The 16,183-nt window shown below is 40.5% G+C and overlaps 2 protein-coding genes across 2 annotated transcripts; one reads left to right on the top strand and one right to left on the bottom strand.

The window, feature by feature from the left end:
- Nucleotides 1-188: 188 nt before the first annotated feature.
- Nucleotides 189-7,984, top strand: LOC138607037 (vacuolar protein sorting-associated protein 4B-like). Its single transcript, XM_069679568.1, has 11 exons — nt 189-343; nt 1,584-1,695; nt 1,785-1,932; nt 2,796-2,854; nt 2,951-3,070; nt 3,142-3,298; nt 3,372-3,520; nt 3,603-3,684; nt 5,651-5,870; nt 6,006-6,146; nt 6,271-7,984. The coding sequence occupies exons 1-11, from the start codon at nt 323-325 to the stop codon at nt 6,370-6,372; spliced, it is 1,311 nt and encodes a 436-aa protein (XP_069535669.1). The 5' UTR covers nt 189-322; the 3' UTR covers nt 6,373-7,984.
- plekhb2 (pleckstrin homology domain containing, family B (evectins) member 2) lies at nt 7,963-16,088 on the bottom strand. Its single transcript, XM_069679569.1, has 8 exons — nt 16,006-16,088; nt 14,821-14,871; nt 14,532-14,684; nt 14,339-14,441; nt 14,165-14,204; nt 13,997-14,083; nt 13,333-13,450; nt 7,963-11,113 (listed from the first exon to the last, which is right to left on the bottom strand). The coding sequence occupies exons 2-8, from the start codon at nt 14,855-14,857 to the stop codon at nt 10,977-10,979; spliced, it is 675 nt and encodes a 224-aa protein (XP_069535670.1). The 5' UTR covers nt 14,858-14,871; nt 16,006-16,088; the 3' UTR covers nt 7,963-10,976.
- Between the last annotated feature and the right edge of the window lie 95 nt (nt 16,089-16,183).

The following is a 16,183-nucleotide window of genomic DNA, read 5'->3' as shown; positions in this document are numbered from 1 at the left end:
ATAAAGTGATTTTATTTTGAAAAGTCACGCAGTAAAACTATTAATTTAAACGTTATTTATTAATCCTGAACGATTATTGGGTCATATAACATCGTTTAAAGTATGTGATCTATAAATATCACCTCACAGCAGCTGCGACAGATGACAATCACATTACGTCACGTGACAATCACGGAAGTGACAGTGGCTTTGTTGATGCGGAAGTGAGACGATTCTTTAGGATGTTTTTGCGATTGTTGTTCTAATATTAAACACAAGCAGCAGAAAAACACGTCAAAGTTTGATTAGAAGCGACTGAAGTTTGAGACACAAATCAAACCTGATGGCTGGAGGTAATTTACAGGTGAGTGTTAAACTTTTACGAAGCTAACAGTTAGCTGTCCGGTTATATAAGACTGTGTTATCAAACTATCCGGTAAAACTGTCAGATTTTATTTATCTCAACGGATATTTCGAGCTGTAAAAGTATGTTAACTAAGACGGTACCGACTTAAATGTTCGGTACCAGGGTTTTTAAGTAATAACTTATAACTGTAGTGATGGTTAGTAGATAGTTTATTGAGGTTTTATTGATCAGCTGGAATAAATCACAACATTTGGGTTGCCATGTTGAGAAAAATCCTGTTTATGGTGCTGGATAGAAACGGAGTACATTTACTTCGGTACTGTACCAAAGTAAGGGTGTGATGTGTATTTCCATTTTTATACCAGTAATTTATATCACTGAAGGAAAGACTATATTACCACTACAATTATTTGACATGAACTTTATCAGATTTAAATGACATAAAACCATCTGATGAGCTAAATATTTCAGATGTTTATGATGTTAGCTTTTAACAGGTATTATAAACGTTATTAAAAGGCCTACTGCAATAATTGTTAAAGGTCACCTGTGTGTCACAATACCATTTAAATCAAATAATGTGCTGCAGAGATCACCTGTCCAGACTAAAGAAAATATCTTGGTCCATATGTCTGAAAAATACACAGTACAATACTTTAAATATGTTACTTATGTAAATAAGAATAATGATTTTAAAACGAGTCAGTTCCTGTAAATTATTGCTGTTCGTATCATAATTGTAACAAAAGTCAAAATAATTGCCAAAACTTTATTAAATCAATAAGGACATAGGTTATTGTGTAGTGTCTGCGTTACCCTCAACAGGTTAAATAATCAATATTACACTGATAAAATCTGCGATTAGAGAAAAACACTGATTCGAGATGTGTGTATCAGAAGTTTGATTAAATATCTCACAGTCAGTTTTATCTGTTAACCCTTTAATATTTAAATCATTCAGAATGAGTACTTTTAATTTTCATCTTCTAGCTAGAGCTAGAAGGTTCCTGGTTCGAGTCCCGGTTCAGACGTAGTGTGGAGTCTGCATGTTCTCCCTGTGCATGCGTGGGTTCCCTCCGGGTACTCCGCCTTCCTCCCACAGTCCAAACACATGCTCGTTAAGTTCATGGTGACTCTAAATCGCCCGTAGGTGTGAATGTGAGCGTGAAAGGTTGTAACACAGTTGTAAACACTTATAAATCTTTCCTTTCTTACATGTCCTGTTGTCTGTTCTCAGAAAGCTATCGATCTCGCCACCAAAGCTGCAGAGGCGGACAAAGCCAAAAACTATGAGGAGGCGCTCATATATTATGAGAATGCAGTGAAGTACTTCCTCCATGTTGTCAAGTGTAAGAGCTGGCCTCACATCAGTGTCTGATTTGTGTTATTTCTTACCTGCACGTCTGTCTGAATATCTAATCTCCTCGCTGTGTTTCAGACGAGACTCAGGGCGAGCGAGCGGCGCAGAGCATCAGAGCAAAGTGTGCCGACTACCTGGACCGAGCCGAGCAGCTGAAGGCATACCTGAAGAAGAAGGAGAAGGGTCCGGCCAAACCTGTCAAAGAGTCCCAGTCTGATGACAAAGGGTGAGACGGGTCAGAGACACTGTGGGACGAGTCAGTGTTGTTGTTGTGGTGCTTAAATTCGGGTCATGAGGGTCCAGAAGTGACCATGTTTGGATGAGAGGGTGGAGCAGAGGGGGAGAAAGGGGGTCAGAAAACACAGTGATTCAAGTGGATTTATTAGCAGGTTAAGAGCTAAGCTAACAAGCCAGGTATGCTGAGCACAGACACAGAAAGCTGCTAATTAGTGCTAACATATAAATAAAATAACAGTAGACTGTGACTGAGTGTAAAAACTGTCAGACGTGTTGTATTGGTCCAATAAAGCGCACACACAGATTATCTGTCTGATATTTACATGAACAAATCTCCAAAAGGCTCCAACAGCACAAACACGGGCCAGAGGTTACGTTCAGTGACTGAGTTAGCTGAGGGGACACCTAGCAGACAGCTAGCAGCTCCCAGCTGTCACTCAAAGAGGCCACGCCCCTAATGCTGCATCACTGTAAGCCTTAATATAATGTAAACAGGTGAGCTGTATAAAGATTCTCCCCGTACAGTTGTCATGAAGAGAGAAATGAGCTATAGAGACCCAAACTGTTTTTTGTACCAGGCTGTAAACATGTTTATTTCTGCTGTAAAGTTTAACATGGGGCTCTATGGGGACTGACTCACTGCTGGAGGCAGCCTCAAGTGGACACCAGAGGAACTGCAGCTTTTGCCTCTTCACTTGCCTCGAATACTTTTCCCCATCACGACTCCTAAACCTGTTTAGAAACCCTCCTAAGAATAAGGACCTTTTCAGTCCCTTAGAATCTTTTAAAAACAATATTTCAGTTCAATAAAATGTCGATAAAGCCTAATGAGATGTTGTCTTTTAATTTCAGGGATGAAAATGGAGACGGAGACGACGCAGAGAAGAAGAAGTTCCAGAATCAACTCTCAGGTAAATAATGCTGTCGCTGCATTCAATGAACTCAAAGGAAGACGTTAAATAGGATGTGTCAAACATGAATACTTTGATCTATTTACTTTTTTGAAGGTGCCATCGTCATGGAGAAACCGAACATTAAGTGGGACGATGTAGCTGGGCTTGAAGGAGCCAAAGAAGCCTTAAAAGAAGCCGTGATCCTGCCAATCAAATTCCCTCATCTGTTCATAGGTACAGAGAACAGGAGCCGACTGTAACCCTGCTGATAATGAGCAGTGCTTAATGTGTGTCTGTCTGTGTAGGGAAGAGAACTCCCTGGAGGGGCATCCTCCTGTTTGGACCTCCAGGAACAGGGAAGTCCTACCTGGCCAAGGCGGTCGCCACAGAGGCCAACAACTCCACCTTCTTCTCCATCTCGTCCTCCGACCTCGTGTCCAAGTGGCTCGGGGAGAGCGAAAAGTGAGGCCCAGCTTCTTGATATAATTATAAAGTAAATAAACTGGGGCTAAACATGAATCTTTTCCTTCTCCAGGTTGGTGAAGAGTCTGTTCACTTTGGCTCGAGAACACAAACCGTCGATCATCTTCATCGATGAGATCGACTCCCTCTGCGGCTCCCGGAGCGAGAACGAGAGCGAGGCAGCACGGAGGATCAAGACGGAGTTCCTGGTGCAGATGCAGGGTGAGCGACAGGAGATCACATGATCATTTAAATACCTGTGCTCTGTTTTCATGAGGTGTAAGGGATGTGTCTCTCCTCTCAGGTGTTGGGAATGACAATGAAGGAATCCTGGTGCTCGGAGCCACAAATATCCCGTGGACTCTGGACTCTGCCATCAGGAGGAGGTCAGTTTAACTGAGCTGTGTGACCTGTTTTAATATAATCACAAATATCTTTCACAGCTCTTTATTATTAATTTAAACCTGCTGACTGCATCTTAAAGAGTTTGCTCTCTTGCACGCTCACTAACAAGGACAGTCGGTCTGTCCGTCCACCTGATCAGGACTGAGATATATTAAGAACTATAACATAAAATGTATCGACTTTTGTCATTTAAGGTCCCCAGAGGACCTCTGGTCCCACTCCTGGTTCAGATTAAGATGTCTGGACGACTCTCAAGACAACTTATTGTCTGAGACAGTGATTCCCAACCACGGGTGCAACTGCAGTTAGTTGACGTTTCTAAATATATACAGATAAATATAATAATGGTTAGAAGAAAATATTCACAATAAAACAAAAATGATGTGATGCTGGTCTTTAAAGTATCTTAGAACAACCAGCAACTTTCCGGTTACCTCAGTCAACTTCAAAAGACACGTCTCATCTTCTCACTGAACTGAGTCTGCAGTGAAAAGTCGACACCACAGTTTCCATCGTTACTCTAAAACAGTTCTCAGTTAGTGGACACCTGAACGCCTCTCTCAGGGCTGTAGGGGTCTGCTGGATAAAAGATGGAGCTCCCCTGGTGCATAGCCGTCACCAGCTCCAAATCTGAATAGAAAAATAAGGAATAGAAACCCTCATAGTCAAGCATGCTAGCATGCTTGACTATGAGGGTAAACATGGTGAGTATAACTGCTGAGCTTAAGACAACCTCGTAGACTGGTCAGCACGGCTGTAGACTCTTTGTCCTGTTGTTCAGAGGGATTTACTGTTCATCAAATTGTGGCAAAGTAACTGATTATTGAGATTTATGTCTTGAAATAACTTAATATTTTTGCATTCTTGCACTGACTTGATGACATGATTAAATTTAACCTGATGATGTCAAAGGAAGCTTTCCTACAAACAGGTGACAACACTTTGAACGAGAGGTATTTGTTTGAAAAGTCGTATTTCTGTTTGCAGCGTAGTTTCAGTTCACTTATTTCTCTGCTATAAATGGGATTAAATGAAAGTTCACTTATTTTATACTTCCAGAGGGCAGGCTGATTGTGATGATCAGAACCATCTAACTGATCAATCAGAAAAACTGCGGACCTCTCAGACTGTCTACCTTCAGTCACAGCTGTCGGGTTACACACACATGGAGAAGAACGTAATGTGTTCAGTTAGATTAATTAATCACAGAACAAAAATGAATGCAGATTAACTCTGTTGTATACGGCAGGTTTGAAAACATGAAAGAAACACTGACACAACGTCACCTGGCTTTACATATATTAATATTTTACCCATCTGAGATCGATCAATAAGTGAACAGGCTGCCTTCGCTCTCTGCACACACCTGTTGTGAGGAGGGTCGACGCGCTCTACAGAGAAACACACACTAGACGTCCTCTGGTACGTCCCTACTGTAAACTCATCGATCGATCAGCTTTCCCTTTTAAAATAAACCCGGCGCTGTTTTAAAGCTTGTCAAAGGAGCCGATATCATTTGGTGACGATCAATCGATTTGAGTCGCTACGTCACAAATAACACGTCTCACGTGCTGTGACGAGTGAATCGTGAGAGAAAATATTTAACTTTTGTGACTTAATGAAACAGACTGCTGTCAAAGAGTCAACAAAGCAGACAGAAAGGACAGAGAGGGGGCGGGGCCAGCAGCTGTGTGCAGAGGTGCAGGTGTGTTGGGGGACTGAAGGGAAGCAAAGTGATCAGATTATTTGTACTCTCTTCTTCACGAGAAGATTTAATTCACAAACTAATTTAAAATGTGGAGTAAAGATGTAACCATCTAGAAACAGGTTAATGCAGACTGAGTGAGTCAACCTCACATGCTGTGCTTGTGATTAATTAATTACGAAGCCTGTAATTAATTAGATGATTTCTAGTTTAAATGCTGATCAAATGTTTTGTCGTTGTAGGTTTGAGAAGCGGATCTACATCCCTCTGCCCGAGGAGCACGCTCGCTCCTTCATGTTCAAACTTCACCTGGGCTCCACCCCCAACCAGCTGACGGAGGCCGACTTCATCACTCTGGGCAAAAAGACCGAGGGCTACTCCGGAGCCGACATCAGCATCATCGTCAGAGACGCCCTGATGCAGCCGGTCAGGAAGGTCCAGTCAGCGACACACTTCAAGAAGGTAAACACACCTGAGGAGGTTATTATACCTGAGCTGGCTCAAGAGGTGCAGGATGATAAGAAACGTGAGGAATCTGTCAGGTATCTGATGTTTCTCTGTTTCTCTGTCCTCGCACACAAACACACTCTGATGAAGGTTCGTGGGTCTTCATGGAACAATCCCGGCGTTATTATTGATGACCTCCTGACTCCGTGTTCGCCCGGTGATCCCGGCGCCATCGAGCTGACGTGGGTGGACGTTCCTGGGGACAAACTTCTAGAGCCGGTCGTGTGCATGGTGAGAAAACACTTCCTGTATTTGCTAACGTGCATGTTATTTTATCCAAACAGTCATCTGTAAATCAGTGTTACTGTTAAACTCAGGCGATCGAGATGAACTGTCTCTGATATTTCCCGTGCAGGCCGACATGCTGAGGTCACAGACGAACACTAAGCCCACTGTGAACGAGCAGGACTTGGAGAAACTGAAGAAGTTTACTGAAGATTTTGGTCAAGAAGGTTGATTTTACTCACACTCAGCTGAACAGGACTGCAACTAACAACTCCTCTGTCAGTTAAGATTTTGATTCTTCGATTAATCTTTTGGACTGAAAAGGGTCAAAAAAGGTGGAAAACATCCACGACAGGTAACTAGAGCATAGCGGAAATATTACTGAACAATGTGAAACAAAAAACAGCAAGCTAATACCTGAGACTGTTTATAGGAAGTGGGCAGAGCCAACATGATGTCATCCACTGGTTTAAGGACTAATGTTTTTGGCTGTTGCTATTTTGTTTGTTTGGAGCGAGAAGTGACCACAGCTGTGTCTCAATTCAGGGGCTGCATCCTTCAAAGGACGCGGCCTATGAAGGATGAGTCATTCATAGCCTGTGCAGACGCTAAAGCTGTACTGAAATGAGACGGTCAGGTCTATGGAGGATGTCTTGTCAACGTCACCAGCAGTTCTCGCCCTTACCCCTGCGTCACAAAGCTCCACTTGTGTCTCTTGTGACTTTATTTAGGACACTTATTTTGGCTAGGAAAAAAAACATGCTTTAAACAAAATGAACTTACTTAAAAAACGAACAGCTGACTCCATAAAGTGTCTTTAACACATCTGAACGCAGAAAAAGACATTTTTCAGGTTAATCTAGTAGCGACCTGTCAATCACAGGTAGCCCCGCCCTAACCCCTCCCCTCTCTCTGGTCTGTGTGACTCTCAATGGGAGCATCAGTGACTAAATGAACATCATGCTGTGCTGAAGAAGACTTGAAACTAGAGACTGAGACCATAAACTCATGAGGAACATGTTTACTGAGGGAATCCATCAGGAGAGGAGGAGGAGCATTTTCAATCACACTTCTTTTCGCCCCCTGCTGGCCATTAGAGAGACATCAGGCACTTCCACCACGTCCACTTCCTGTACACAGTCTATCACGTTTGTTGTTCTTACAGGAAAAATGATTAATCGATGATCAAAATCTTAATTTAATATTTAATCAAAACTTTCTGCACTTTTTAATCAGTAATATTTCATGTTTACATCTTTTGTAAAGTTTCCTTTGACTTGTTGATTTTTTTTAGTTTTCTTCTTAAACCAAAGCGATCATAATTGACCTTAAAAAAACAAAAAAAAAAAAAACAGTTCACTACCATCACTGTGTACACATGATGGTTTCAACACCACATACCTCTGTATATATTCTGAATGTTGCCTTTAACAGAATCAGTTAAAATGGGGATTTATGCTGTAAAATGTGCAACATGTAAACGTATTTGTGGTTATTTTTATTTAACTACATGTACTAGCAGCTTCCAAAGGGGCCTTCTGGGTTTAAATTCAAATTAAAATATTGCACAGTTACTATTTTATAATCATTGATAAACCTTTAATGGTTTAACAAGGTCTGTGCATTTTTCTACATTTATACCGTCGGTTTTTGATTTATCTGAATGAATAATGGATCCTGTGTCGTCTCTGGGTTTCAGTTTTGTCTTTTAGTTCAGATTTCTTTTGGGTTTACTGAGGTCACTGTTTGGTTACGTGCTCATTTGCACTTTTTTGTTTCGTACGTGAACAAAAGGGTTAAATAAACAGCTCAAACAACAAGAGTCTTTAACTTTGTGAATATATTTAATTGTTAAAATACATCTCTTAGTTCACTGTCTTTCTTATTTGAAATGCAGGGAGGCTCATTATGTCATTAGTACATTTAATAAAGAGGAATATAACAGGTTCATTTCACATCCTTAAACAATGTAAGACCTGTAGAAAATTGACATCAATGTTACGCTGCTCACACAAGCTGATAATGTGCTAAAATACTAGAGTTGGATTAGTGTCATAAATAATCAGTATGCAGTACATCTGTCTGAAAGCAGATTCAAACTGATTCTATTGAGCAGAAGTTGTTCTTTAAAGTGAATAAATATAAAAACAAAAAGTCCAGGCCGACTGAAACACACCCCAACAGAAGAATTAACCTGATTACTGTTTTTGTGCTGCATCGAATCTACAAAATAAAAACTTGTAACACGTCTTAAATTCAATTAAAACACCATTTTAACAGCTGCCCATGAAAAAAATGGCCTTAAATAAAGCATGCACATACGAGTAAGGAGGAGTGACGTCCCTTTTCACTTTAAAGCACATCATTAATGTCAGTGTTTCCTCAAACATGGACGTATTCGTGCTGATCAGACTTCAAACACAGCCAGTATTCTCGCTGCTACACTGAGAGGGATTATTGCTTTATGTGTGCAAATGTTCAGACCTTTAACATTTAATCAGCAGCTGTCACAGCAAAACAGATACTGTATATATCAAGGACTGTTTTTAGACTAAAGCCAACATAGCCATGATTTTAGTTTATCATAGACTGTATAAAAGATGGCCGACATGTCAGCTCACTAAACCCTCTCTATCGCCCCCTGCTGACTGGCTGCCGTATAGCTCATAAAGCCCCATAAATCTCCTCCAACAGATGGGACATGAGTCAAACATACATTTTTCATACATTTTTAGTTAGTTCTTATCATGCTGATTTATGTCCAAGTGTTCATTTACTTTTAATTAGTTATTTGATGCTATAAAAAGGGGGCGTGACCTCATGATTGACAGCTGTGTGGACAAATGGGGCTCCTGCAGCGTTCTGTTCCAGAGTAGCAGAGTAGAGGAGGAACGGCGAGAGGAGACGTAACTAACACTAACACTACAGTCATTGAACTTTCCATCAGCGTGAATATCTGCTTCAGACCGACACAAGAAGCTGTTCTGCTGCAGACTGAGCCCACCTGAGGGCTCCAACACGCCAAGGACACCTGAGGGCTCCGACACGGTAAGGACACCTGAGGGCTCCAACACGGTAAGGACACCTGAGGGCTCCAACACGCCAAGGACACCTGAGGGCTCCCACACGCCGAGGACACCTGAGGGCTCCAACACGCCAAGGACACCTGAGGGCTCCAACACGCCAAGGACACCTGAGGGCTCCAACACGCCAAGGACACAAGGTAAAGGTGTGTGTCGGGTAGAGGAAGGGGCGGGACGTCAATACTGCGGCTCCAAATAACGTCACCAGCGCAAAATGGCAGTGCTAGCTTCGGGGGGGACGTGTTGTCCATCTTTTTATACAGTCTCTGAATTTTGAGGAGTATCAGCTCTAATCAAAGATATCTGTTTCCTGTGTCACTATTGAAGCTGTTCTTTGACATCTGTTACTTAAACGAGTTAGTTTTTATCATCGTCTTCTACTCAAACTCAGTTACAGATATCAATTAAGTTTCGGCATAATGATTTAATAATACCCACGATTCAATTCTTACTCATCAATCTGGTGATTATTGATAACAAAAATGAATTTCTTTCTAGTTCCGATAATCATTGATATCTAGTTTAAATATTGCTCTTACATTATATGTGTAAAAATGTAATTTTAGATTTAGAAATTTCATTTCTAGCTATTAAAAATGTTATTTACGTCAGCATGAAACTGTAACTAGTAAAGATTTAATTCCAGATATCAAAAATTGGATGTAAGATTTCGATGAACCAATGAATACCACATTTGTACAAGTAAGAATTACATTTAAGAAATCTACAATCTTCCTTTTATAACCAGACACAATTTAGTTTTTGAATATTAAAAACAGGATTTAAACTTCTTTTACTCTAAATATAAACTGCAGATATCTTTAATAACAAACCTACATAATATCCTAAATGAATATGGTATTTTAGGACGCATGTCTGGATGATGTCGGACATATTGGAAATGTTAAATTATATCTCCAATAGTGACAATTCTTTTTCAACATGTTGACATTTAATTGTAGATATCTGTAATAATTATTCTGATTAATGAAAAATAAATCGCCGCTATCTGTTATTGTATTAAAGATTAATGTGGATCCTTTTAACTGATGTAAATATATTTGTAACATGTCTAATTAGTTTTTAGGATATCTGAAACGAACATTTTAACTGTCAAAATGGATTCTTGACATGTTAAAATATGTCCACAGTGAACAGTAAGCAGCTGCAGGTCAGCGCCACTGATTAAAAGTTAAAAGGACTTCATATTGTTCACTCTTCTGTACACACCTCTCGTCTCAGCCTGCCTCAAACACAAATAACCTGAGGAGCTGAAGAAACACTGCATATTCAAAACAGACAAATAACAAGGTAAAGCAAAGTGAGGTACAGTCCACGGATCAACATAAAGCTGGTAAAAAAAACAACAAATATGAGAAAAGTCTGCAGATATAAAGGAGAAATGTGCTCCATGAAAGATGAACACTGAGAGGAGCTGAAGTGTACATGAAGGAGTTTGTGTTTCCTGTCTTTAAAAAGTGAGTAACTGTTGTGTTTTTGGTTAAAACATTCATATTCAGACAACACAAAGGGGGCGGGGCGCTGCCACTCAGGCCCATGAGAAAGTGCTAACAGTATTTACTTTAAATATATGCATATAGGACACATAGGGAGTAACTCGCTGCCCATCACAATCATGCTTCATAGATGGAAGTCGCCTGACAGACACATTTCACTCCGACTCATGTGATGGCACAGAGAAGAAGCCGAACGCTGCAAATACAGGAGCAGGAAGTAAACGTTAGTGAAGACACTAGAAGACGGAGAAGAGAGAGCCGAGGGCCAAACCGGTCGCTGCTCCGGCCAGCATTCCCAACGCCACGTCTCCTCCGTCCTCACGCTGGCGCTCCCGGATCACGACGTGGTTCACTCCGGGAGCAGGGTACCCACCTGGACATGAAGACAGCAAATCAACGTGTCAGGTAAGTTTGTAATGATGAAAGTTATTATCTTCTAATTATCTTGAACCAGACTGAAAAATCTCTCAACTGGATTTACATTTAATTCAGTACAAATATTTTCAGGACATTCAGGATGAACTGTAATGACTTTGGGATCCTCTGACTTTGTATTTAGCGCCATCATCAGGTCACTTAATGTAATACGTTGGTTTATGGCCGAATACCTGCAGAGCTACTTCTATCATCCTCATCTGAACTTCAACGTGAGTTTTGTGCTGATTGTCTAATGTTAGCATGCGACAGTCTTCAGATGCTGAATACTACCCTGACCTACTTAGCATCAACATGTTAGCATTATCACTGTCAACATGTTAGCATGTTGGCGTTAGTACTGTATTTAGCTCCATGCACTCTGGTGCTGAAGTGGGGGGTTATCCCTGCGTTTGCAGGGTCCTATTTTCACAATCAGTTTAAGAGATTAGTAACAGCTCTTTTTGCAGTTAAAATTGGAAAACAAGGACGGGATAGGCATGTTTGAAATGCTGTTTGAAATGCTGTTTCAAACGCTGTTTCAACAGTCAAAACATGCTTGGCTTTTGTGGAGATATCAATGTCTAAAGTCGAGAAAAGTTTCTTGTGCTCAGGTTTCAAGGAGTAAACATCAGACAGCTTTAAGCTGTGCATTCAAACGTGTTGACCTTTGGAAAGACATGCTGAAAACTAAACCCTTTGAAAGGTCTCCTTAATGTTTATATTGAGCTGGGTAGCATAAACATAAACGTTCCCACTGAGGGGAGCCCTGCACAGCTGCTAGCATGGCTAAGACAAATGAAAAGAGGATGATTTAATGGAGCCTCAACACATTAAAAAGGAGGACATTTTTCACAACAGTGTTTTAAACGTAAAATGCAGACGGAGGTAAAGAATAAGACAAAAGCTTGGAGCTGAGTGCTCACTTGGATACAAAATATGTGGAGAGTAAATTGTTTTTATCAAAGCATCAACTGAACTCAATATTCACTCAACTTCAACATTATCCAGGCAAGTACCAGTTAGAGATAACTGATTGATAAGTGATGATGATTATGTAAAAGTTATTACGGTAAAAACCACACTGCTGCTGCAATAAGAGAGGAATGCTGTAGAAATGTATTCTTTTAATACGTAAATTCATGTATTTATTTTAGCTCATGAAACGCTCTCAGTGCCGTAACAACTACACACAGCACAACTCTGACACTGTAACAGTGACATGCATGATTTCAGTAGAATAGTCAGGAACTACAGTTAGGTCAGATACTCTCACTTCATGAAAAATGCGAGGAAATAACGTTGGTATTTGTCCAAATTAAATTAAAATTAATTTACTGATTTAATTCAATCAGTGATAAATATCTACAGACTCATCAAATTTATCATCTGCGTTTTAAATGATCCGTGTAAAACGGACTGAGCAGGAAATTAGGACCAAACATAAAAACATGATCAGGTGTCCTTTGCTGCTGTGTCCTCATCGTTCTTTTACTGTTTGGATGATCTGCTGGAATTTCAAGTGTTAATTCAACCTGAAGCAAACAGGTAAAAACGAGAGGAGGGAGGCTGCATGCACAGGCTCTGTGATGCGATGCATACAGTATGTGCTACTGTAACTGCACGGCTTCATTCTGTGTCTTTACATGCATAACGTAACGTTCCAGAAGTTTCCTTTCATACGTAATCTCAGCTGAGGATCTGTTTTACCCACGGAGAACATCGTCAGGACATTATTCATGACAGGACGGCGCTTTACAGCCATTTAAAGCCAAAGCTCTGAATGTAACCTGTTCCTGACCAGGTTAGCTTCGCAGAGTAAGTCACCATGGTGATCTAACCAGGTTACAAGAGAGCCAGATTCGTGACGCTGAGAACCCCGGGTTTAGGCTCCACACACCCGGCTAACCCACTAATCTCGCTTCGTAGTACACGTAGTACACCCCTCCGTTCTCTTTCACATCACTGATCACAAACAGACAAGACTCCAGCACTAATTTATTTTAGAGTAAGAGGTCAGTGGTGGAGTTTTCTTTGTTTACTTTGATAACCTCAACCTTTCACCCAACACACTGTTCAACATTTGGAGCCACTGATACTTTTCACATATAACACCAGCGCCATCACATTCACCATCTTCATATTTACATGTGAGCAGAAACATGTGCAGTCATTTACCTTGGTACTGGTAAGGATAAGCCACAGCGTAGGGCTGCCCATCAGCAGAGTACATGATCTGTGTAGCGTGTGCTGGAGATGGAACATATTCTCCATACGGGCCCGGAGCGTAAACCTGCTGTAAATGAAACAACACAACTCTGTGGATCCCAGAGACTGTCTGTGTTTATACTGTGCAGGATGTCAGCACGAACAAGCCCTTCACATGACTTAAGAGTCATTTTATTCAATGTTAACTTCAGAAATAAAGCTGAATGGAGCTTTTCAACACTTCACTGCATCACTAGATAGCAGACGGCTCCATCTTTGTTTGTGTAGCAGTCTTGTACTTTTCTGTTTAAGCTAGCATTAGCTTTGTTTTTACAAGAATGATGTCAAACATAGCAGAAATGTGCAATACAAGATCAAATGTCACGCACAGTGCAGATACAGGACAATAATGTTGAAACTAGCTTATCAAATATTTGATGCCCTTAACAATGCTCGTCTGTTCATGTAAATAGTGCCTCATAATTATAAAAGCAAAGAATAATAGTACCTTTAAAGTTTCAGAAGCAATCCTGTTCAAAGGTAAACAGGTCTGAGTTTATATACCAATACCAAGAATCTCAAAGCCTGGAGTAAACGTATTTGTTTGCATACTCATACTGTTTACACTATTTACCTGAGTTGGGGGGGCATATTCCGAGTAGGGGGGAGGAGCAGAGGCCATCGCTTCCTGTGCAAAGCCGATCTGAGGAGTAGCGACCACCTAAAAATAGAAAAACACACAAATGAGGACATAGAGCTATTTTTATATGAAAAACGAATTCAAAATGTAGCAGAAACTCACCGTATTAATTCTGGCATCCTGCAGTGCCATGGACCAGGCCCTGCAACACAAAGAGGAAACCGTGTGGTTAAATAATGTCTTCCTTGATATATGAACACAGAAGACCTCAAACTAAAACACTAAGCTTTACAAACACAAAATGAGATAAAAAGAATAGTTTATATGTCATCTTACAGAGCATCATCTGCACTGTCTGCACATAGGCTGATGACCCGTCCATCTCTGCACACGATCTGCAGCAGGGCGTCACGCATCTTCCCCTCCGGTGGGTTCAGCTCTGAGAGCAAACACAGAGCGGTGACATGTTTAAAATTATGAAAACAACCTGGTTAATCTGTGACATCATCCTGAAACAGGAGAGATGTACCTTGACATGCGGAAGAGTTGCGAATGTTGATGCAGTCGACTCTCATGTGGATGTCATCCTCCATGTCACGCCTCTGTTGATCATTATAAAACACAAGACGTCCGTCGGCCCACAAGTCAAACCAGTTTTTTTTCCACCGACGCAGGATGGTGCCTGTAACAAACACATGCTACAGTCAAGTCACACCTGAGTTTATCTTTACAGGATTTGAAGCAACTTAACCATATGGATGCAAGATAATACTGATTAAACGCTTTTATAACTTTTAGGATTTAGTACGGCTACTTACTTTGTCGATGGAGCCAACCACTCTTTACCATAGCCATTTTGGATTCTATACCTAAAACAACAAAACATAAAAAATAACTGGCTCTGGAATAGTCTGTCCGTTCACAGTTCTCCCCTTGTCAAATTTGAATTAAATGTCCCACCTATTGTCTCTCGCTTTTAATTAAGTATCCCCATGACTTCCTCTCCCTATTTCCTCTGTTGTTATTATTATTAAATCACTTTGATTCTTAATTTAACATCATAGTTGTGATCAGTCTTATTGCTGTGTAATTACACTTTTTTAAAGTGCTTTTTATTGTTCTACTCCTTATCATGTATATATGTACTGAGGCAGATCCTGAACGGCCTGCATAGCCTGTAAAGCACTTTGATTTATCTCCTGTTGTTTTTAAATGCGCTATAGAAATAAAATCACTTAAATTGGCTAAAAACTATTACATATATTTATATCAGTTTTTGTTGCAGGAAACTGAGAGCTGATGACAAGGCGTGGTTACACAAACCTCGTGACTGCCACCATGGCTAACTCCATAATTATATTTTCACAATAAAATAAGGAAGCTAGTGAAAACTATGCAGATTTTTTGACTGGGATCCAAAAGTCCAAATTCAAGATTTTAATATAAAAAGCCACCGATGGCTTATTACAAGCTTCAACTGTTCAATTAAACTTGAGCACCTGTTTGACACCATATGGTTTTTAATCACCACCTTAGAAGGATCAGATGTAAGATATTTCTCATTACCAACACTTACTATTTTGAAGTAATCAATCAGCTAGTTGCTTAGTTATTTCTGGGCCTCACCTAACCTCAGCTAACTGTTAGCTAACCTAACGGTAACATATGATGGCTTCGAGGCCAGCTGTGAACAGGTCATCCTCATTTCTTATTAATACAAGTTGGAACAGAGAGAAAACGTTGACAATTGTTAAGCAAAATGAACACCGTAGTCACTTGAATCAAATGTGAAGCTTAGCTACTGTTCTCTTTTTTTAATACCAAACAAAATCGAAGTTAGCTAGCAGCAACTTACGCTGTTTGTTTATACATGTCAGTAGCGAGCTAACCAACAAGCTAACTAGTTCGGTGTTCATAGTTAACTAAAACGCTAATATTGATCCACACAATTGAGGATAGCGGTACATTTATTGTTAGATGAGCGGTGTAAGTGGGTTACTTACTTGATTATTTTTATGTTTTAGGAAGAGTTGAAACGCTCCGTGAGGATACAGCGAACACGGAAGTGAGATGACCAGAAAAAGACGATGCCCTCCTTGGAGTGAAAAAGCGTGACCAATAGGACGAGCGGACACAGCCTAAAGACAGCCGTTATTTTCTGTGCACTAACCCCGCCCACAG

The sequence above is a fragment of the Semicossyphus pulcher genome, unplaced genomic scaffold (genome assembly GCF_022749685.1).
Source record: "Semicossyphus pulcher isolate SPU_LCO1_2020_fin unplaced genomic scaffold, fSemPul1.0.p SCAF_4, whole genome shotgun sequence".
Lineage (NCBI taxonomy): Eukaryota > Metazoa > Chordata > Actinopteri > Labriformes > Labridae > Semicossyphus > Semicossyphus pulcher.
Note: the sequence above shows the minus strand (reverse complement) of the source record. Positions and strands in the feature narration are given on the sequence as shown.

Excerpts from the sequence above, each read along its gene's own strand:
- LOC138607037 (XM_069679568.1), top strand. The coding sequence starts at position 323 with ATGGCTGGAGGTAATTTACAG. Across the intron at positions 1,933-2,795 it reads TCCCAGTCTGATGACAAAGG|GGATGAAAATGGAGACGGAG; the intron begins GTGAGACGGGTC and ends TTTTAATTTCAG. Across the intron at positions 3,299-3,371 it reads TGGCTCGGGGAGAGCGAAAA|GTTGGTGAAGAGTCTGTTCA; the intron begins GTGAGGCCCAGC and ends TTCCTTCTCCAG.
- plekhb2 (XM_069679569.1), bottom strand. The coding sequence starts at position 14,857 with ATGGCTATGGTAAAGAGTGGTTGGCTCCATCGACAAA. Across the intron at positions 14,685-14,820 it reads TGGTTGGCTCCATCGACAAA|GCACCATCCTGCGTCGGTGG; the intron begins GTAAGTAGCCGT and ends TGTTTGTTACAG. Across the intron at positions 14,205-14,338 it reads GACAGTGCAGATGATGCTCT|GGCCTGGTCCATGGCACTGC; the intron begins GTAAGATGACAT and ends TTTGTGTTGCAG.